This window comes from Tachysurus vachellii, chromosome 12 (genome assembly GCF_030014155.1).
Source record: "Tachysurus vachellii isolate PV-2020 chromosome 12, HZAU_Pvac_v1, whole genome shotgun sequence".
Lineage (NCBI taxonomy): Eukaryota > Metazoa > Chordata > Actinopteri > Siluriformes > Bagridae > Tachysurus > Tachysurus vachellii.
In genome coordinates, this window is record NC_083471.1 from 20,648,648 (window position 1) to 20,671,196 (window position 22,549).

The window sequence follows — 22,549 nt, forward strand, 5'->3', positions numbered from 1 at the left end:
ATGTGCAGCCAGGCGATGCCATGAGTCAGCAAGAGAAGAAAGAGAAAGACAAGAATAAAAATGACAGAAGCAGTTAGTTCAAGCTGAGAAGATCATTTAAGATTATTAACACAGAAAGGAACTGGTATAGTCTGGTGTATACACACATACACAAACACACACACACGTGCGCACACACACAAGCACACCCTGGATTAGGAAATAGCCACAGGCTGAAGCACAGCTGCACTACAAAAGCAAATGAACCTCCCACTGACTCGTAACATAAGCCTGATTAGTGCCTACATATCAATACATGTTTTGTATTTTCTGGACTGCACATAAAGGAGACAGACTGAATACCACATTTAAAAAGAAGAATTAAAGAAGTCAAGGGAGCAAAATTAAAACTTACTTATTTGACGTTAACTTCTAAACTGTAACTTAATCCCCAATCTCAAATGCTTCCTGAACTCAGACCTGACAGACAGACAGGTTTTTACCTGTCGAAGGAGTCGGTGGCCATCTTGTAGAGGTAGACGAAGAGCTTGGCGCAGTAAGCCAGCTGTGGACACACGCCCTCCTCAGACGCCGCCTCATCCTCCAGGAGCCTCTGAAAGGCCTGAGCGTTAGAGGCCATAGAGTTGCAGGACACCGCAGTCACCGGGGCGAGCTTCTTAGCATCGGAGAAACAGCCAAGCAGACGTACGGCATCAGCCAGCTTCTCGTACTGCACCTCGGTGCGGAAAAAGTACGCGTTGGCCGGCTCGTAGCGCATGGCGGCTGTCAGAGTGTAAAAGACCGCACGCAGCAGCTCCAGCGGCCCGTTCGCTTCTGGCTCGACCCGTGTGCCGGCACCCAGCAAGCGCTCCATGGCCACTAAGAGTGATGTAACATAGACGAAGCCACCGACACGCCTGAACACGGTGCGAGAACGATGGCTTTCACGCAGCACAGCCAACAGCGCCTGCATGGAAAAGAATGAAGCTTTTAAATTCGACCATCACACCGAACCCAGGATTTGTACTCGGTTTGGTTATTTGATCGTCTGCAAAATGAATTTGAAACACTTCATTAGCTCAGTTAATCCATTAACTGTGAACCTTCCAACTTCATTACCTTTTTATTTTTGTTACTCGTATAAACTGGAGTCAGACTTCGGTTTAAATCAGAAAACCAGTTAAGCGCTAATGAAAAATCCACTGCATTTAGGCCTCACTACATCAGACATATCTTAGATTACATAAACACATTTTAGTGTTTTTAACTTTAAAGATACTTCAAGCCACAAGGTCTTACACAGGCCCAGAATGTTTTTTTACACAGATTACACAGCTTTCATTCGCACTCGCTGAGCATAATGACTTTTCTTGAAGTAAAGAATAAACTTTTGTCTTGTTTACTGGTCTTAACTGACAACCTCTTATTAACCAGTGCAGCGTTCCACACCCATGAAAATCAAAACTCATCTTTATTCTTTATTATTAACTCTTTATTACTGTGGTTTGGACTGTTGCATGTATATTTGTCTGTGGGAGTGTGTGTTCTTTTTTATTTTACTATGTGGGAGGTCGAACGTCATTTGTTTTCTTTCCATGTTTAAACCTAAAAAAAAAAATACTACATAACCATATACTATATAACCACAATACTACAAAGGCCAATTTATGGCAATTTATTTCCATTTAAGGCTTAGATGTCACTGTTTGAAGCTTACTGTTGTAAGTCCACATGTCTTTTTGAGTGTGTGTGTGTGTGTGTGTGTTCTGACCCGCAGTATGTCGGTTTTGAGCTGCAGCTCAGAGGATGGTGCTGAGTGCATGAGGCCCAGCAGTGTGCCCATGTCATCGTCTCCAGAAGGTGAGAGCACCAGCTGCTGGATGATCATCAACGCGTGCTCGCGACACTGCCGATATTTTACTATGTTGTGTACACAGCGGGCGCCGCCAAACTCCCTGAACAGACCTGTAACAGAAATCGTTATGTATTACAAAGCTATTCTAACTGACTAATTATCCTGTACTTTCTAGTTGTGATCATCGTACAATATGCTGTATATGATGTATTGCGCTTATGCTGAATAAGTGCTAAGAGAAATCAATTAAAGCCAAAAAAAAAAAAAAAAACGGAAAGTAAATATCACCATGAGTTTATTATATTACAACAAAAGACCATTAGTCTAAATGTTGTTCTTTCAACTGCTCTCGGTTCTGGGTCACCACAGCGGATCCCGTGGTCGGTAAATTTGACACTACGCCTTCCTTACACAACCTTCCCATTTGATCCGGGCTTGGGACCAGCACTGAGAGTTACCTCTGCAGTGCTTTGGGTAGCTCATCATTGGACCACGGCAATGAGAGCTCAGAATCTTGCCAATGGAGCACCAGGAGAGTGCACCATAAAATCTAATACTAATCTTTAAAAAGAAAAAAAAAAAGATCCAACTTCCGCTATGTATTTCCCAATTTCCGCAATGTACGTGTTGCTACATAGATGTTTTCATGTGATATGAAGCACATGCTGTTCCTTTTCTGATTGGATTTCTGTTAGTAAGCATCAAGGTGCGACACTGCATAATGAGGATTAACCCGGTAAATACCATGCCAGGCTTTTATAACCATAAGTAAAACATCTAAACAAACAATAGGGGCTGAATATGTCAAGTATAATGTTTTGAGAGCGTGCGTTACATTCAAGGTTTGGCGTGTGTTACGTTTACCAGAACTCTACTGGTTAGTAAGTACGTATTATTAACGTTACAACCCGAAGTAAAAAGCTGAAGAAACCCTAAACGTTAACGGAAAAGACCCGCGAACCCGAGTGACTGAGGGAGAGACAGAGAGCTGTTCTGTGTGTGACTGTGAGTGAGCAGAGCGAGACACAGCAACACAATACATCTGTATGTGTGTAGGGGAGGGGCGCTGTGACTAGCCTATCACTGTAGGGGAGGGGCGCTGTGACTAGCCTATCACTGTAGGGGAGGGGCGCTGTGACTAGCCTATCACTGTAGGGGAGGGGCGCTGTGACTAGCCTATCACTGTAGGGGAGGGGCGCTGTGACTAGCCTATCACTGTAGGGGAGGGGCGCTGTGACTAGCCTATCACTGTAGGGGAGGGGCGCTGTAACTAGCCTATCACTGTAGGGGAGGGGCGCTGTGACTAGCCTATCACTGTAGGGGAGGGGCGCTGTGACTAGCCTATCACAGAACGCTGACACAATCAACTACCCAATGATGATTTTCATTCAATCCGAGCACAGATATTGACTCGTATTACTCGTATAATACTCGTACTCGGCAGAAGTGCTTTATCTGTACCGGATACTCGTTTCAGCTGAGTATCCGGCTCATCTCCACAAGTCAAGTCATGTTTCATAAACCACGGTAACAATAACAGTAAGTAGGAAATAACAGAGCGTCCGCCATTCGAGTGCCTGCGTTACGTGTTACTATAAAAAAAAAAGTGTTAGAAGGAGGGTATTATTATAAACATCGCTGTCAGAGCGGCTGATCCAGCGACAGAATCCAGCAGGGAACAGCAATGTAGCATAAAGTCAGATTAAAACAGACAACTAAGAGATCATCAAAAAAAAAAAATAAATAACAAAGCCAGAGAAAAGAGCAGGTCAAACAGTCAGGAATAATGATGGGAAGGAAAAGGGTCGAAAAAAGGAAAAGGAAGAACTAGTACAAAGGGTGATGCTGAGGACAAAAAAAAACAATTATATACAGGAAATAGTTGTTGAGACGGACAGAGCTGCAGTCCTAAAAAAAAAAGGGATCTTTTTGTTTCCCTCTACGCAGACACTGAGCCAGATAAGTAGAAGTGACAGTAGAAAAGTCAGTGAGGAAAATCGCAAGCCCCAAAACCTCCACCCATCACTCAGGTTTTGCTTTCACTTCCCATGAACAGCAGTGAGACAGACCGAGAGAGACAGCGGGAAAGAGAGGAGACATGGGAAGTTAGTCAGCAGCAGTGCTTCGTGTCTAGTTATGTAACCTTAACGCAACAGTGGCTCCTGACTTCGACCTCAGTTCGTCAACGGGGAAAATAAAGTATTCTTGTTTTTTTTGACTTATAGAGTAAAATACCAGCATGAACTAGTTTGTGTACAGGATGCACTTTAATTAAATACATACATACCTGCATTGGTGTTAGAACCCTGAAGGAGGACTGTAAGGGTTTCCATGACCAGCCACGCCAGCTGTTTTTGTTCCTCTGCCACATTGTTCTTGGAATCACCTGAAAGAAAAAAAAAACAAAAAAAAAACATGGGGTCAATTTCTGTACAGAATTCAATACTAACTAGACAGATAAAACCACTAGTATAAACATTAACCATTTATAATTAGAAAAGGATTCAGTTGCTCTATCATGTATATGCTGTGTGTGTGTGTGTGTCAGAGTGTGTGTGTGTGTGTGTGTGTCAGAGTGTGTGTGTGTGTGTGTGTGTGTGTCCCATGCAAGAATTTCATATATAAAAGATGGACTTATCGGGCACATGGTTTTAATGCTATGGCCAATCACACACTCACACTCTCTCTCACTCTCACTCACACACACTCACACACAAACTCACACACGCTCAACCTCACACACGCTCAACCTCACACACGCTCACTCCCACACACGCGCTCACTCCCACACACGCGCTCACTCCCACACACGCGCTCACTCCCACACACGCGCTCACTCCCACACACGCGCTCACTCCCACACACGCGCTCACTCCCACACACGCGCTCACTCCCACACACGCGCTCACTCCCACACACGCGCTCACTCCCACACACTGTCACTCAGTCACACATACACCCACATTCTCACTCACACACACAAACATTCTCCCCAACCAGACATATTGAGAGCATGTGAAATGCCATCTGTACTGTGTGAAAAATAAGCTCCACCCTAGTATGAGTCTTAGCTTAGCATAAACAACATTTCCCAAATTCACATCAAGTCTTCAGCAGAAAGAAAGTGAAGGCTCGAGAATGTTTTGACTTTAACTGCACTTTGCCATCAGCGGGGTTTGTATTAGTGGGCTTTTGTGATTTTAGTTTTGGGATGAATCTCACCCTGTTCTCCGTGGCCTTGTGCGGGCTCTTTGAGCAGAGCCGCATACTTATGCAGCAGGTTGACGAGCACCTCGAGCAGACCGACTTCACGGAAAACGTCGCTGAACACCACGTGATGCCGGCTGAGCTTCAGCAGCGTACGTGTGGCTGTGATGCTGCATCTGTAACACGTGCTTGACTTCAGCAAGACGCTGACACTAAACATCTCTTTGCAGGGGATGTAGTTAAGCGCAAACACCACAAACTCGAGCAGCTCAAAGTATTTGACTTGGACCTCTGGCAGGCGCGGCACTCGGTCGGCAAACTGGGAGAGAGTGTGCTGAGCTTCCAGGATGAAGTAGTTGGCGTGATCGGCAGAGTAAATGTTTGCCACAGCGTCCAGGACCATACGGGCGAGACGGCCTGTCCTGGCCTTCAGGAAGGCGTTCTGCAGTACGGAGAAGGCTTGAATGTTCCTGACAGTGTGACCTGTGGAGGCAAATTGGGGCAATTGTAGGGCACTTGATTGATTTATTTATTTATTTAATTTGCTACCATGCCAAAATACAAGACAAAACAAAGACAAGATGGCCGTTTGTTAGATACAACAAATGTAAGGCCCAAAGTAAATGATGCGTCCTTAAAGACAGGCATATTTCACTTTCCCTTATTAATAAGAATAACCAATAGAAAGCTAATAAATACAGATAATTGAGAGATAAAATAATTACAGTGAATGATTTTATAAAACATATATCAACACCACCATGTCCTGGGATTAAACAGAATAAAATGGGGTAAAGTGTAAAAAGGATTGATGTAAGAAAAATTCAATAAATTCCGAAGATGTTTCTGATCGTTAAACGTGGCAGAGTCTAATGACATGAGTGTTTTACTGTTTAGGTCGGATCATCAGTGTGTACATTTGGGTTCTTATTCATTTTTATGCTTCAAACAAATCTATCTATCTTTCATGCCGAGAAATCTATAGCATCTTCTGTTCTCTTTTCTTTTATTAATGACGCAGAGATGTAACACCAACGACTCTGTGGCACCTCTTGTTTTAAATGCTGATTCTTTTTGCACCTCTAATAAGCGATAAAAATACTTATTAACATGAATACTGAAAACAACATAACACTTCATTAATAATAATCATTCGGAGATTAGATTTTTACCCTGACTCGCACTCAGCAGTGTCTTCCCAGACCTACCCCATACCCTGCTTTGGATCGGTCATTAAAGGGCATTATAAGCGCAAGTTATTACTGCATGACTCTGCCAGCTCATGATTTATCATCTCTTTAACTCTTCCTTGTATTTAAATCACCAGAATCTGCTTCCTCCAGGCAAATATATTTGTCATCTGGGGCAAACGGCTCCCAGAAAAGCGACGCATGATGTGACAGGGTGTGTAAACAATGCTATCTGGAGCCATTGTGTGTTAATTACACTACTTAACGCATCATGGCGAGGCGTAGGACAGGCCAAACAAATAGCTTAACCAGATTACACAGTAGGTGTCTGATGCGTTCCTATTAGTGCCACTTGCAGCCAGTGAGGTTAATGTTTTAATTCCTTCTCAGAACGCGCAGAGCCGAGAAACGCTGAGGGGAAAAAAAATGCGAAGAAGAGGAAAATAATGGGGAAATAATTACGTCCCATGGCCGACTGTTGTGCTAGTGGCATACATGCCAAGATCTTGAGGATCTGCTTTTAATGAGGCTTTCATTCTTGGCCTCAAGTGACTTTAACCAGCCTTTTCGGTGACTTTTTTTTTTTGTTGTTGTTTTCAATAAAATTCAACCGCGACTACACCACGAGTGCTTGCTTTCTGTGTTTACAAAACGTTGTAATGTTTGTTTTTTTATTCCCTTTTCAGAACCTTGTGTTGGTTAAAAGCAGCTATTGCAGAGAACTGAAGATTTATACATTTACGGCATTTAGCAGACACCCTTATCCAGAGTGACTTACAACTGAGCAACTGAGGGTTAAGGGCCTTGCTCAGGGGCCCAGCAGTGGCAGCTTGGTGGACCTGGGGTTCGAACCCATGACCTTCCGATCAGTAGCCCAACACCTTAACCACTGAGATACCACATCCCAATTAAATTATACCAATTAAATTTGGTAAATTAGGTTAGTTCGTGTGTCAGGACCAGCAACCTGTGCGACTACTAAAACAAGAACAACAACAAAAAAATCCACGAGTATATAATATTTAGATAGAATAAATGCATCTTCTCCAACTTGCCATATATACTCTGTCAGTTTTTATACCCAAATGGATCTACTTCTATTTGGTTTAAATGTGATCGATATATAAAACCAGTCCGTAAGAACAAACTGTTCGAACTGCACGTTCATTTTCAGTGGCCTGCTAATGGAAGTGTTTTGTGTGAACGTCTGAATTAAAACACACACAAACCGAGCTGAGCTTATAGAAGGGTTCGACCTCTAAATCTGTGTAATTCCTGTTATCTGCGACTCTGCTGCTGTCAGTGGTTTTACTGCAGCAGGGAGTGAGTTTCAGTCATGCTACTTCCTGGTGACCTGACCTTTCCCAGAAGGCTGTGGGACCACAAAGCCAGGCAGCAGGAAGGGTGCACCGGTGGTCAAGCCGGCGGGTTTCAGTTCGCTGACGCCGTACGTGCTCAAAGACGTCACCAAGTTCACCAGGTCCTTCAGAGCATCTTTGGATTCGTCCTCTTTGGCCTGCTCCAATCTACAAGTACAGAGAAATGAACACCGATAAGAATGTGCTAAAGTGATGTGTGAGGAATAAACTGTGCTTTATTCCATGGCGATTCCCCGGAGCTAACAAATTTGTATTTATTAATAAAAGAGCAAGACAGGCATTATAATAAGAGATGTATATGAGCTATTCGTTGTGTACTGCAGGATATACCTGAGCATCAGGTCAGTCAGGAACGTGTAGCCCTGACACATGCGGAAATCGTCTAATAGGGTCTGAGAGACGTCGCTGGAATCTTTCAGGAAGCAAGACAACCCGGCAAACATCTCCACAATCTCCAGCGGTGAGAGATCGTCAGACTGCTGCATGTTCTGGATGCACGTCGATAAACACTCTTTCTCTGCAACAACGGAGTAGAACGATGAGGTAACGTGATTATTGTTAATCTCTAAAACAAAAAAAAAATAATCAGGAAAGAAAAGAGAAGAGAAGCGAACGATTCTGGGGTTCGGATGACTGAAGACGTCAGCGGTACGCATGTGCTGCTAGAGTGCACGCGGCAAAGAAAGCGTTTAAAGAAGGATAAATAAATTGGACTCAGCCAACCGTAAACTTTAAGCTGTGACTGATAAGACAAAGAGCTTCATAAGATCCGAGCCTCAGCCTCAATGTAACGGTGTGTGATTACCAAAGTTGGATTGAAAGTTGATATAGAGATTACAAAGCAAACGCTGTTGAAAAGACATGACTTTTCTGACTCGACTCAGCTGGGCTGGTGATGTGTGAAAGAAAAGGAAGCTAGGAGATTTTGCTCATGGTTAATGGTTTCCTGGTCATCTTCAGCGTGAAGGTCTGAAATTACCGTGGATGTATTTGACGACGTTGACGCTGAGGCCGTGTCTGGAGATTGTCATGAGCACCTCGCCAGCGCTCTTCCTCCACGGCAGGTTGTGAGGAGGACACCAGGACGTGATGGCGCTGAAGAGCAGCTGCAGGTCATCCTTCTGCGCCAGTTCTTCAGCCGGAGACACAAAGCTGCACAGCTTCACCAAGATCTGAGGATCAATGGGACAAAAGAGTAAAAAGAGTATTAAATGTGTATATAATAACATCTAGATAAAAACAGGACCATAATGTCAACAGAAAACATGTCACGTTTATAGGCAGTCGACTCGAGTTGCACGAGCGAATCACTGTTACGACCACAGTCTCCACTGTAATTAGTTCAGAGCACAAACCAAAAACACAAACACTTTAATTAAGCTTTACTGTGCATGAACTAAGCAAACGGCTTGAAACCAAATGACAAGACGACTTTGCTTCATAGTCGAGCATCGTTTCCGTTTGACATCATCATGAGAATAATCAGTGAACAAGTCAATAAATAATTACATTCTTAACAATACCAAGAATTGCCATGTTCCTTTTTCAGTACACTCTGCTAGTTCAAGCAGCTATTTAACTGATGGTTTATACCCATTAAGGGTTTGTTAGCTTGTCAGGACCAGTTTAGGTTATTTTCAGTACACAAAGCCGCTTTGTGTCTCTTTTTATACATTTTTATATACCTGCTGCATTTATATGTACTTCAATTAGGTTTAAACATGATTCATAAATAAACTATATATTATTATAAAATAATAAGAAACGTTCAAAGTGCATGATAATGTTCAGCTTCTCGCTAATGGAAGCGTTCTGTGTGAACGTCTTAATTCAAACCACAAGAAAATGAATGCAACGAACGGCAAAAATACAAACAAATAAAAATGTAAAGCTCCGCTTGGTGTGTAAAGCTAATTCTCCTACAAATGGCCTGAGCGTCGCTGCTCAATAGAGAACCCAGCGATCCTAGCGTGCAGGTCTCAGCTAGACAATTTTGCATCAACACAGGCTTACTGGCTAATCTATTGGAGACCAGATAAACCTGTCAGAATTGACCGACATAAGCGCCATCTTAGTCTCACAGGGTCAGATACGATCTCTCGCTGTTCGGCAGCCTAGCATTTACACTGGATGGATTTTGGGCTCGTGCCTGCGTTAGCTGGGAAAGGAAAAAAAAAAAACAAATAGCATCTTTTGCAAGCAAAACAGGTTCCGGTCCATTCTGAATTCTTAACTAACTTGGGATAAAGTTATATCTTTGGATGTTAAAAATGCAAAGCTTAAGAATAAAATAAATAAATAAATAAATAAATATATAGAAATTGCCCAGAGTGTCTTCCTGCCTCACACCCAGTGCTCCTGGTATCATGACTCTTACTGAAGAATGATGACTGAATAATTAGAGTGAGCTTTAGAGGGCAAGTCTGTGGCCATGGCGTAGCATGCATCCTGTCTTCCTGCAAATCGCTACAGAAGAGAAAGGAACACTTCCTCTCTAGCAAGAACCTAGTCTGTGTATACAAGGTCCCTGCCTGCTGCTTTGTACTGAGGTTCCCCTTCCTCTGTCATCACCGGCACATGAACTCACTTGAACGAAGACTTTCTGCAGCAGAGCTCTGCGGTCCGCGAGGGGCAGTTCGGTCTGGGTGGCACCACAGACCTCGGGCATGTGGGGCAGGTCGAAGAAAAGGTAGAGACATTTTACCAGTGTGGAGGGAACTGACATGGTGGTCATGCAGTCCACGGTTTTCTGTTGGATTGAAAAGAGAGACACAGATTAGCCTGAGGTTTATGTTTGTGTTTAAAAAATGAATAAATAAAAAAAATATTGACAAGGAGAATTTTGCATTTCAGCTTTACACCTCAGCTGGTCGAATCCAAAAATCCTAAACTTCCATCTATTTTATTTAGTTATTATAAAAGGACAGAACTGTTGTTCATTGTGAAGCGGGTATTCTAGGAAAACCCTGTAAAACCCTGCATATATGCACACCACACTATCTACTGTGGCTGACTTGAGTACAGTCCCAGAAGATAGGATAAGATTATAGACGAGACTAAAAGTGTCCTCCGCAGCATCTCGTTGAATCAAATCATCACTGCTGCTACACCGTCAACACGTCGCTGATTCACTGGTGAAATCTGACGATGGTAACTAGTGCAGAACAAAACAGAAGATCTGAGAGATTTGTCGCGAGTTCATGCCGTTTAAAGCTTGAACCCTTGATCCGAATACTTTGCATTTAAGCAGAACTCTAATTCAGCTGACGCTTAGGTAGTGGAATAGTAAAAAACTTGGCTTCCTCTTCTTCTTTAAGTTCACCAGATCATGAAAGGTCTCTGACTGTGAGGAGTTCTATATCAGTGTGTCATCCGTGATCATAGAAAATGAATCGGCGTGCTCTTGGTGATCTTTCGGTATTATATCTGAACGGGTGATCCTTCTCAGCGGAAAAACATCCCATAATATCCCATCCAACCCTTATATGAGCTTTGTGTATGCGCTGTGCTGGCTATCAATCTGACTGCTAACACTCACCCGGTGCTTTTTGCCTATCAGAATGGTTGAATGTGTTGTCAGAGGGTGTGGCCACATTTGGGACAAGAAGGATGACATCAGCCTGAGGCTCAGCTGGGTTGTTTTTAACGAAACAAAAAGGCAAGAACACCTGCGTTATTCACCGCTCTGATGCTTAACTACGGCTCGATCGGACCAGTGGCGTGGAAGAGAGGCGACGGCAAAAAGAAATAAATTCTGTATATTGATTTGGGGAAAGAATAAATAAATAAATAAATAAATTAAAAAAAAAAAAAAAACATCTGACATCCTGTTGAGTCAGGCAGATGATTCATTCAGAAACACACACACACACACACACACACCTCAGAGTTCAATGACCTCTGAGTCGATAAACACTGAATATGACTATATTAAGACTGCAAAAAATGAAACACAATATAGGACAATGTAATAAAAGATAAAAATATAAAAAAATAAATAAATAATAAGGGAAATACGTCTGATCCTGCAGTGAAGCTGCGCAAAAAAATAAAAATAAAAAAATAACCGTATTATTTCCAACCGAGGCTGGAAACTGTCCGTCACTGCAAAGCCCCTTGTTGGGATTTTGTTTTTCTAATTAAAGTAAGAAATCCAAGGCTGTAGTTGAAAGGCTCATGAGTGAGAATCAGAATGACAGTGTGGTTTATCTCAGCAGGGGAGGTGTTGTAGTGGCAGACGGTCAAGGCCAGGAATAGCTCTCTCTCGGCGTGGACCGCACCTGAATGCTAATGACACTGAGCAGACCCGCTGCTTAAAGGTCAAGTTCACGCAGATGACATGGAGAAATTATAAGTGACCGCCGGTCAACCGAGAGACGAGAGGATAAGAGTCATCTGGTTATGTGCTAATGCAGAATGACTGTGTGGATTAGAATGGAAATGAATGCAAATCTGAAGTGGTAGAGCACTGAGTCACATTTTCTTGAAGGGGGTCGCCTACACAGCTGATGCAAGAAAAATAAATTGAAAATGTAAAGTGGAGCAGAATATTACAGGAAAGAGAATAACTGCCAGGAAGCTGGTGTTAAAAACACACACACACACACACACACACACATAACACACACACACACACACACACACACAGACACATAGATTTCCAGACACCTTCATGGGGGGAACCTTTTATTTTTGGCACATTTTTAAGTGATAACTTGTTGCAACGTACTCAGAAGTCAAAATGCAGAGCACCTACACAAAATGTGTGAAGGTTTTCAGGTCTGTCTTCAAATGTGTTTGTTCTGTTAAACCCTGAGCACGGGTATAGCCGAACATTCGTAGGCTATTTTAAGCTCTTTTATCGGAATTTCAGCTGCATTGACAACTGTTAGAGACACATTATATAGCAGGAACTGATTCATTCTCTAAACGACTGCTGATGACTGGATGGTCAAAAAGTTCTCATGGTCCTGAACTGATGTTCAGACATTTTTGTGGCAACAATGTGAACTCTGAGATGAGAGAGAACTCTGTTTAAACGCAGGAAATAAGATAATAGACCAGTGAACTTAACTGTACAATGTGGATATAAATTACATGAGTAAAAACCTTTCCCTTTATATGAAATTCAGCACAATTTCTTACATGTATGGCGTTTGACAGACGCCTTTATCGAGGGTGACTTACATTTATCTCATTTATTCAACTAAACACTTGAGAGATAAGGGCATTGCAAAAGGGCTTGGTGTACCTGGGATTCAAACTCACATCCTTCCCATCAGTAGTCCTTAACAAATAAGCTACCACTTCCCTTAGATCAGGGGTCGGCAACCCGCGGCTCCGGAGCCGCAAGTGGCTCTTTTATACCACTGCTGCGGCTCCCTGTAGATTTGGAAAATAAATATTTAATTTAAATTTATTTTATTTTAGTTAGTTAGTTTTTTAAAAAATGAAATTCTAAGATTATGCTCTTGTAACATTAAAATAAACCGTGTTTCATTTTTTTTTTGTCGCTCAAAATATGCGTCATATTTTGTTTTTCTCAAAATCAGCTTTCCTCCGCGGTGGACAAAATACACAAGTGTCCATGTGCGAACACCTGAGACAGATTCCAAGGGACCGCCTGCAAAGCGCAAAACCCGAAAAGCGAATACAAAAAACAATCAATTACTTCACTTTAATACACTGTACTGTCACCAGCTCACACATCACTGATGTCCTGATAGTTATACTACAACACTTATTTGAGAGAAATGTCTTTTTGTATAATTTTTATGATTTTTCATAATAAAAAAAAAATCAAAAACTTCACAGTACAGTGTTCAGTGTATTACAGTGAAGTTATTGACTGTTTTTTTTTTGTATTCGCTTTTCGGGTTTTTGCACTTTGCAGACGGTCCCTTGGAATCTGTTTCTCAGCCGTTTGTACATAGAGACTTGTGTATTTTGTTCACCATGGAGGAAAGCTGATTTTGAGGAAAATTGGGTTGTAGCTGCGTCTCTACATTACTACTATAAAAAGAGGTGTTATTTGTGTAGTAACAGCGTTCAGCTCAGGAGTTACTGACTCGGGAAACTCCAATCTGTGAATATGTGACCAACTTTACTTAAGTGTTAAAATTTTGATTAGTTCAAACTGTTCAAAATGTTTTTGTTTGCTTGCAGAAATAAAATTTCGTTTACTCGGTAACAGTTCATTGATTTCATAAATGCAACACACTAGTTTTTTTCTATACTTTCCATAATGGTAAAAATGCACAATATATGCAGTGTTCTCTTCATTTTAGATGTCAAAAGGGTTTTGTGGCTCCCTGTGTTTTTTTTCTGTGGGAAACGGGTCCAAATGGCTCTTTGGGTGTTTACGGTTGCCGACCCCTGCCTTAGATAGAAGGGACACTTTCGCTTAGTTAGAACAGAGGAAGACTAGAGGGACGCGTACCTGTCCGGAGGAGGCCAACAGGTTGATGGTGGTCAGGAGCATCCAACCACGACTTGTCTCTTCGCTCTGATTCACCTCCAGAAACTGCACAATGGCCCTGCTGGCTGCCTCTGTGTTAAAACACACACACACACACACACACACACATACGCACAAGCATGTTCAGAAATTCATTTTCACACACACGGCTAAGTGTCCGAGCTCATCTGTGGGTGGATGGTGAGTCAATTAGAGACGACGACATGCGAAAGCTACGATTTGTCCGTGCACGACTGCTCCTGCTGTGGCGTGTTCTCCAGCCACCCACAAAATGGGTAATATATATAAATTAGGTCAAGAACAAAAATAATTGATGCTTGTTTATTATGTGGATAAAAAAAAATAAATAAATCCTTAAAGATAACGTGTATTCAAAACTGTACAGTGAGTTACTATTTCAGCTTGTTTTTAAACGTATCTGCTTGTTTGGTGCTTGGACCCCTAAAGCGGAGATGAAAAAGATTTATCTGGATGTGGGGTTTTACACACAGATCTCCAGATACATTATATTACTAATCAACACACAAACATATTTACATAAATGAATGTAGACAATCATGACAAAAGTATGAGAATCCCACGCAAACACACACTTCTGCTCCATTCTTTAAACATCTTGCTTTCTTTCAAGTCGAATCTCTTGAAGTGAGAATCTGTTGCAGATTTTGTACTGTTTGAATCATTAACATGTGTGACATATGGACTTGGTCTTTTCTCCGTTTTAGGTCACACATGCCCTGACATTTTGCTGTTTTTATTCAGGGGTTTTTTCCTATACAGTAATAACCAGGCCAACTCCATTCCAACGTTCCTCACAGCCGCGGTGAAGTTTTGGGGTTAAAATACACACCGTATCGTTTTCTCCAAACTTTTGTACAATCTATCTCTACAACACTGCTTCGCTATTAGAGGTGGGAACGATCATGATTTTATTAACATGATTATTATCTAGTTATTTTACTTCTATTTATAACTCTCGGTTGTTTTCCGTTTCCTTCGGTCAGATGTGTAATTAGCAGCAGATTAGCCTGTTTAATTAAGCACCACTGACTTAGCTGATGTATACAAATACTCAGCTGGACATAACTGATCAAATTCAATAGAACGTGTTTCTAAGGGGCTTTTTACACCTGGTGACTTCATGCGTTCTCTGTGATCTGATAGCTATCCGATGGTAAAAAGACCAGGTCTAAATGCCCTCCGAAACGTTTTCGAGACGGATATAAATCCGATCGCTCAAACCGCTTCAGGAGGTGGTCTGGGACGCATTTCAGATGAAACTGGACAGGTGTAAATGAATGTGGTTGTTCAAGCCACATACGTCAGCGCTATACTCCTCCCAAACGGAAGTACGGCACTCGCAGGTGACTCACGAGTCGTGCATTGCGCCAGAAACCCCATATTACCCCGGAAATGAGGCAAAATAGATTTGCATTTTGGGCGGGAGTAGAAAGATCGGATTGATATCCGATTCGCCAAGACGCATTTATGTAGCATAATGTAAATGGAACAGTTTTAACAAATCAGATAGCTATCGGATCAGAGAAAACACATGAAATGACCAGGTGTAAAAATGCCCAATAAAACAATATTTGTCCAGGGTGCAAACACAATACACTATTCTATTAGATACTTTAGAAAAGAAGCAGGCTCTAAACAGTTTACTGTTTGTTTAATACGTCTTAATGTAATAATTCACCTTTTTTAAATAGCTGGTACTTGCAAATCGTCACTGTCAGGCGGAATCCTTGTATCTCCAAAACCGCTATTTTTCAGGAAATTAAAAAGACGCCGTACCTTATCTGCAGTGCACAGGGTTTAGTCCGCGTTGCAGTGGATTGTCTTGTGCTAAATCCCTGTCCTCAGACGAGCACCGGAACTAGCGGGGGTCAAGATTTTTTTTTTTCTTTGAGCCCAGTGTTTTGAAGACATTTACCTCAGAAGACGTGTTGATTCGTTGCGACTCTTCTAGAGGAGAAATATGCCGCGAAGCTCTCCCTCGGAGTGAGGAAGAGGTGGACAGTTGAAGTGTCCAATGGAGTTATGAGATTTGCGCTCAAGCTATTTTCAAGGCTTTAGATTGGTTAATAACTTGTAAAAATAACAGACCCACGTGGGGACTGACCAATAACATTGATATGTGAAAAAATATGAAATTGACCAAATTTGGACATACGAGGTTTCCGCCCGACAGCGACGAAATGCAAGGCATATAAAGTCAGCATATAATATCCTTGGGTTAGGGAGCATATGTAGCTCATATAAATGTAAATGAGATTCAGCCTGGGTGAAAAAAAAGAAAAAATGTGCTTTGAGCATCACAGCTGTGCCTGTTGTTGTTCCTCTGGTGATTGTAACACCAGGTCTAAACTGGGCTGACTGGTAAGAATACGTGCACTTTTGCTTATATTAATCATGCTGATATATCAGTGCAGAAAAATGACTGCTCTTATCATAATGTTGAATATGATCATGTTTTAAGATCCATTCATGCAGACTTCCAACTAATGCTGACGAGACTATGAGACGTCTTTCGCTCCGCGTGTCTGTTTCCCCGCACGTCCAGCTGTTGAGCATCCTTCGAGGGACTGGGAAACATATGCTCGGAGGTGAACTGATCAGAACTTTGACATTGCATTTGGTGCCAAAACATGCCGTGAGTAATAATTTACTCAGAGAGACTTCAGAGATGAAAAGAGTCGATCGCTCGTGTATGAGTCTCGTATGTTCCTCGGAAGGTTTGGAATTAGAAGCAGAGACGAGAGGGCAAGGATAAGAACGTGGATGCACAACAAGCATTACAGGAGCATAATATCTGTCTGTGTAGCTGAAAGAATCTCTTCAGATGAAATACTGTGAACATCAAAAACATAGTCATGTGTGTGGATGAGGATTTATCACACCTGTAGATTTATTAGATGCTCTCCGTCTGATCTCGGTCACCATTAGTCTGGACACCTGAGTGGTGAACTGTAGCAGGTCAGAGAATTTTTCATGCATGGAGCTTGGAGGAGCATTCCCAAACACCTGGCACAAACAGATACAGAGACATCGGTGTTAAGTTAACACTACTAATGCAGGTCAGTCACACACACACACACACACACACAAAATAAAACAACCTTCTGTAAACTGTTCAACCATCAAAGCACTTCCTGTGAGACTGGCGCTGAACTGTGAGTCATTTTAGGAAAAGAATTCATTTATTCTTGGCCAGTTCGCACCAGCCGATCACCAGAGAGGGTGAAGGTTAACACGTGATTCGTCTGAGACGGGTCCGGTTAGCCAAATGGATCTTTTCCCCAAACGGCTGTTCGTGTAACATCACATGCATATAACACACTCAAAAGGAAAGTGCTGTCTGCCCTCTTCTTCATAACCGAGCTCACAGATTAGTCTCGCTGCGATTAATGCCGACAAAACAATTTTGAGGCTACTGCTTTTTAAATCGAGTCGTTTAGAAAGAGTTGAACGAAATTTGACACAGATAAATGCTACACTTGAACATACTCGTCGGTGTGTTGTGTTGATTTATTGTTTCACTGAACTGTCCACCTTTAAACACAATCTATTTAAAGTGGCATTAGATTCTTAAAAAAAAAAAAAAAAAAAAAAAAAAAAAAAAAAGTATGGGAAGGGAAATATTTTAATAAATTAATTTTATTCAAAAAAAAAAAAAAAAAAAAAAAAGCTCCTAGACTCCACAAACTCCGTTTGAGAACCATGATGCAAATAAATAAATAAATAAATAAATAAATAAGTAAAATAAAATAAATAAATAAAGTAGAGTTCGTCTGCACCTCGGTCATGTAATTGTACGTAATCGAGTGTCTGAATCTCAGATGAGTTCTATAACACTCGTGCTCAGCAGTGAGAGCACATTTCACGCATGGGTATTAAAACCAGTCACTGCTTCCTCATTATTGTGTCTGCTCCATTATGCTTCATGAAGTACTCTTCAAATCCTCAGCACCGCAATCCTAATGAAATTATGATCGGTGATGACGGACATTAGCTTCTTTTCTGTATAATCAGAGCCTGAAGAGTAAAAACGCTGTGCTCTTGACCGTGCTGAGACTCTTGATTACATGACTAACCTTATTGGATAAAACACTAGACATAAAGCAAATAGAGAATAAATGTATTGAAAAGATTTCAGCTGTGAAAACACTGACTAAGCGCAAAAGCTCCAGATGGGATTTCGTTAAGCTTTAATAAACGACGAGCGTTTCTATGAGCAGACAAATCGGTTTCTGAGTGCTGTCTCGCTGCACAGCCTTATTTAACCACGACACGCTGTGTGACAAGGCAAAACAAATACCCCTGCCATGCAACCATTATTAAAAAAAATATATATCATTTATATGTTACTCAATAATTGCACACCATATAAATTATGACTTTTTCTTTACGGCTTTTTTTGTTTTAAATAAATCATAATTGGTTTGCGCAGGCCAAGACATACAACAATTAAAAAAAAAAAGAACATAATAGCTAAAATAATTCCAACACATTTATAAATAAACAAAATACACTCATTGAATATATAATGCATTTGACCAAAATTCTCCCAAAAATCTTTAACCCATTTTAAATGCTGACTTATGCTGATTATGGCAGCAAAATATCGCCCTCAAAAAGCCTGAAATAATAAATAGATCTCCATCGATTGTTAAAAAAAGGTTTAATTAATTTTAACCTTCTTAAGAATATTATCTTCAAGCTAAATATTTTAAGGGATAATGTTAATGTTAATAAAAAACAAATAAAACCTGTGATGTTTATATGTGTATAGTGCAGGCCATGTGGTATTAAATAAAACTTGGTATTTTTGTGTTCTGTACAGATAAAAAGCACTGATTCTAGGACAAAAACTCAACAGGCTTCCATCAGAGTGTTTTACATGGTTCAATACTGGCATCACGATACAGGGCATACTTGGTGGGGGATGGGGGGGGGGGAGACGACATAAGCACAGTTCTACTGTTAAAGTGAGGCAGTAAAAAATTCTCTCTCAGAATTACGTCATGTTGTAATAATTTCATCCATTTGCATTTAGATTTACTTGCAGAAGGAAACAACACTCAAACGTGCTATTTTTATCCTCATATATTTAGGAAGTTACAGGACTGCGGTATTTAGATGCCGTTTGATTGCCGTCGTCATCACAGTGTAAGAGGCGACAGTGTTCCTCACCCTGTTAAAGACGGGCAGCATCATGTAGAGCTTCTCCTCCTGCTCCTTCTGGGTCATGTGACGTGGCGGGTGGCACAGCTCAGAGAAGAGGCGGCGGAGGTGCATGAGGCCCAGCGCGTTGTCCTGAGGGCTGCACTCGTCCTGCCGTGGACGCCCCATGATCCTCTTCACCATGTTCATCTTCAGCGGCTTCTTCAGGCCAAAGCTGGCCCTGAGACAAAACAACAAAACAAGAGCTTGAACCAATAATCAGTTGTCTGTTAAACACATAGAATAGAATTATCTTAAAATAACATCACTAGAAGTGACAGAGCTCTTATTTGTGTCTTTATATCTGTTTAAATACAGTATGTACATTTTGTACTACGCTACATAAGGCTGGGTGATATCTCGACAGAAAGAGACAAATACAGAGAGAGAGAGAGAGAGAGAGAGAGAGAGAGAGAGAGAGAGAGAGAGAGAGAGACTTACAGACAGACTTACAGACAGACTTACAGACAGACAGACAGACAGGCACAGACAGAGAGAAAGAGAGAGAGAGAAAGAGACGGACAGACAGAGACAGTGTGACAGACAAACAGACTTACAGACAGAGAGAGAGAGAGAGAGAAAGAGAGAGAGAGAGAGACAGAGTGACAGACAAACAGACTTACAGACAGAGAGAGAGTGAGAGAGAGAGAGAGACAGAGAGACAGAGTGACAGACAAACAGACTTACAGACAGAGAGAGAGTGAGAGAGAGAGAGAGAGAGAGAGAGAGACAGACTTACAGACAGAGAGAGAGTGAGAGAGAGAGAGACACAGACAGACAAGGAGAGAGGTGAACTCTACTGAGTATTTACTAAACATTTCTCAGGTTTTTTTTTTTTTTTATTATTATTTTCATTTTGTCTACAAAAATACACTAATTCATGTCAAACTGAACTTGGACCCAGTTTGGGTTCAACATTCTTTCTTACCTACTTAGGCTTAATTTTAATGTAAAGTACAAAAAACACCAGTACTTCTTGCTCTATACTGCTTAATTCTGGCTTTACACTTGAAACGAATAGTTATCATAAGTCGTAAGAATGACCAGTCCGAGTCGTAAGAATGACCAGTCCGAGTCGTAACAATGACCAGTCCGAGTCGTAAGAATGACCAGTCCGAGTCGCAACAGTGGCCAGACCGAGTCGTAACAGTGACCAGTCCGAGTCGCAACAGTGGCCAGTCCGAGTCGTAACAGTGACCAGTCCGAGTCGCAACAGTGGCCAGTCCGAGTCGTAAGAATGACCAGTCCGAGTCGTAAGAATGACCAGTCCGAGTCGTAAGAATGACCAGTCCGAGTCGCAACAGTGGCCAGTCCGAGTCGTAACAGTGGCCAGTCCGAGTCGTAACAATGACCAGTCCGAGTCGTAACAATGACCAGTCCGAGTCGCAACAGTGGCCAGTCCGAGTCGTAACAGTGGCCAGTCCGAGTCGTTACAGTGACCAGTCCGAGTCGTAAGAATGACCAGTCCGAGTCGTAACAGTGGCCAGTCCGAGTCATAACAGTGGCCAGTCCGAGTCGTAACAGTGGCCAGTCCGAGTCATAACAGTGGCCAGTCCGAGTCGTAAGAATGACCAGTCCGAGTCGTAACAGTGGCCAGTCCGAGTCGTAACAGTGGCCAGTCCGAGTCATAACAGTGGCCAGTCCGAGTCGTAACAGTGGCCAGTCCGAGTCATAACAGTGGCCAGTCTGAGTCGTAACAGTGGCCAGTCCGAGTCGTAACAGTGACCAGTCCGAGTCGTTACAGTGGCCAGACCGAGTCGTAAGAATGACCAGTCCGAGTCGTAACAGTGGCCAGTCCGAGTCGTAACAGTGGCCAGTCCGAGTCGTTACAGTGGCCAGTCCGAGTCGTAACAGTGGCCAGTCCGAGTCGCAACAGTGGCCAGTCCGAGTCGTAACAACGGCCAGTCCGAGTCGCAAGAACGACCAGTCCGAGTCGTAACAGTGGCCAGACCGAGTCGTAACAGTGGCCAGACCGAGTCGTAACAGTGGCCAGACCGAGTCGTAACAGTGGCCAGACCGAGTCGTAAGAATGACCAGTCCGAGTCGTAAGAATGACCAGTCCGAGTCGTAACAGTGGCCAGTCCGAGTCGTAAGAATGACCAGTCCGAGTCGTAAGAACGACCAGTCCGAGTCGTAACAATGACCAGACCGAGTCGTATCAGTGACCAGTCCGAGTCGTAAGAATGACCAGTCCGAGTCGCAACAGTGGCCAGACCGAGTCGTAACAGTGACCAGTCCGAGTCGCAACAGTGGCCAGTCCGAGTCGTAACAGTGACCAGTCCGAGTCGCAACAGTGGCCAGTCCGAGTCGTAAGAATGACCAGTCCGAGTCGTAAGAATGACCAGTCCGAGTCGTAAGAATGACCAGTCCGAGTCGCAACAGTGGCCAGTCCGAGTCGTAACAGTGGCCAGTCCGAGTCGTAACAATGACCAGTCCGAGTCGTAACAATGACCAGTCCGAGTCGCAACAGTGGCCAGTCCGAGTCGTAACAGTGGCCAGTCCGAGTCGTTACAGTGACCAGTCCGAGTCGTAAGAATGACCAGTCCGAGTCGTAACAGTGGCCAGTCCGAGTCATAACAGTGGCCAGTCCGAGTCGTAACAGTGGCCAGTCCGAGTCATAACAGTGGCCAGTCCGAGTCGTAAGAATGACCAGTCCGAGTCGTAACAGTGGCCAGTCCGAGTCGTAACAGTGGCCAGTCCGAGTCATAACAGTGGCCAGTCCGAGTCGTAACAGTGGCCAGTCCGAGTCATAACAGTGGCCAGTCTGAGTCGTAACAGTGGCCAGTCCGAGTCGTAACAGTGACCAGTCCGAGTCGTTACAGTGGCCAGACCGAGTCGTAAGAATGACCAGTCCGAGTCGTAACAGTGGCCAGTCCGAGTCGTAACAGTGGCCAGTCCGAGTCGTTACAGTGGCCAGTCCGAGTCGTAACAGTGGCCAGTCCGAGTCGCAACAGTGGCCAGTCCGAGTCGTAACAACGGCCAGTCCGAGTCGCAAGAACGACCAGTCCGAGTCGCAAGAACGACCAGTCCGAGTCGTAACAGTGGCCAGACCGAGTCGTAACAGTGGCCAGACCGAGTCGTAACAGTGGCCAGACCGAGTCGTAACAGTGGCCAGACCGAGTCGTAAGAATGACCAGTCCGAGTCGTAAGAATGACCAGTCCGAGTCGTAACAGTGGCCAGTCCGAGTCGTAAGAATGACCAGTCCGAGTCGTAAGAATGACCAGTCCGAGTCGT

The 22,549-nt window shown here is 42.9% G+C and overlaps 1 protein-coding gene across 5 annotated transcripts in view; it reads right to left on the minus strand.

Annotated features, from left to right (window-relative positions):
* wdfy3 (WD repeat and FYVE domain containing 3) overlaps window positions 1–22,549 on the minus strand; it is a 93,434-nt gene that overhangs the window by 54,912 nt on the left and 15,973 nt on the right. For all 5 annotated transcript variants that reach the window (XM_060884199.1, XM_060884200.1, XM_060884198.1 and 2 more), the window contains exons 2-12: window positions 19,285–19,495; window positions 16,992–17,115; window positions 14,050–14,159; window positions 10,198–10,359; window positions 8,590–8,782; window positions 7,941–8,127; window positions 7,591–7,757; window positions 5,057–5,524; window positions 4,122–4,220; window positions 1,751–1,944; window positions 483–946 (exon numbers count right to left, since the gene is read on the minus strand). In XM_060884199.1, the coding sequence (XP_060740182.1) occupies window positions 483–946; window positions 1,751–1,944; window positions 4,122–4,220; window positions 5,057–5,524; window positions 7,591–7,757; window positions 7,941–8,127; window positions 8,590–8,782; window positions 10,198–10,359; window positions 14,050–14,159; window positions 16,992–17,115; window positions 19,285–19,464 (2,348 nt within the window). In that variant the 5' untranslated portion in view covers window positions 19,465–19,495. The remainder of the gene's footprint in view (window positions 1–482; window positions 947–1,750; window positions 1,945–4,121; window positions 4,221–5,056; window positions 5,525–7,590; window positions 7,758–7,940; window positions 8,128–8,589; window positions 8,783–10,197; window positions 10,360–14,049; window positions 14,160–16,991; window positions 17,116–19,284; window positions 19,496–22,549) is intronic.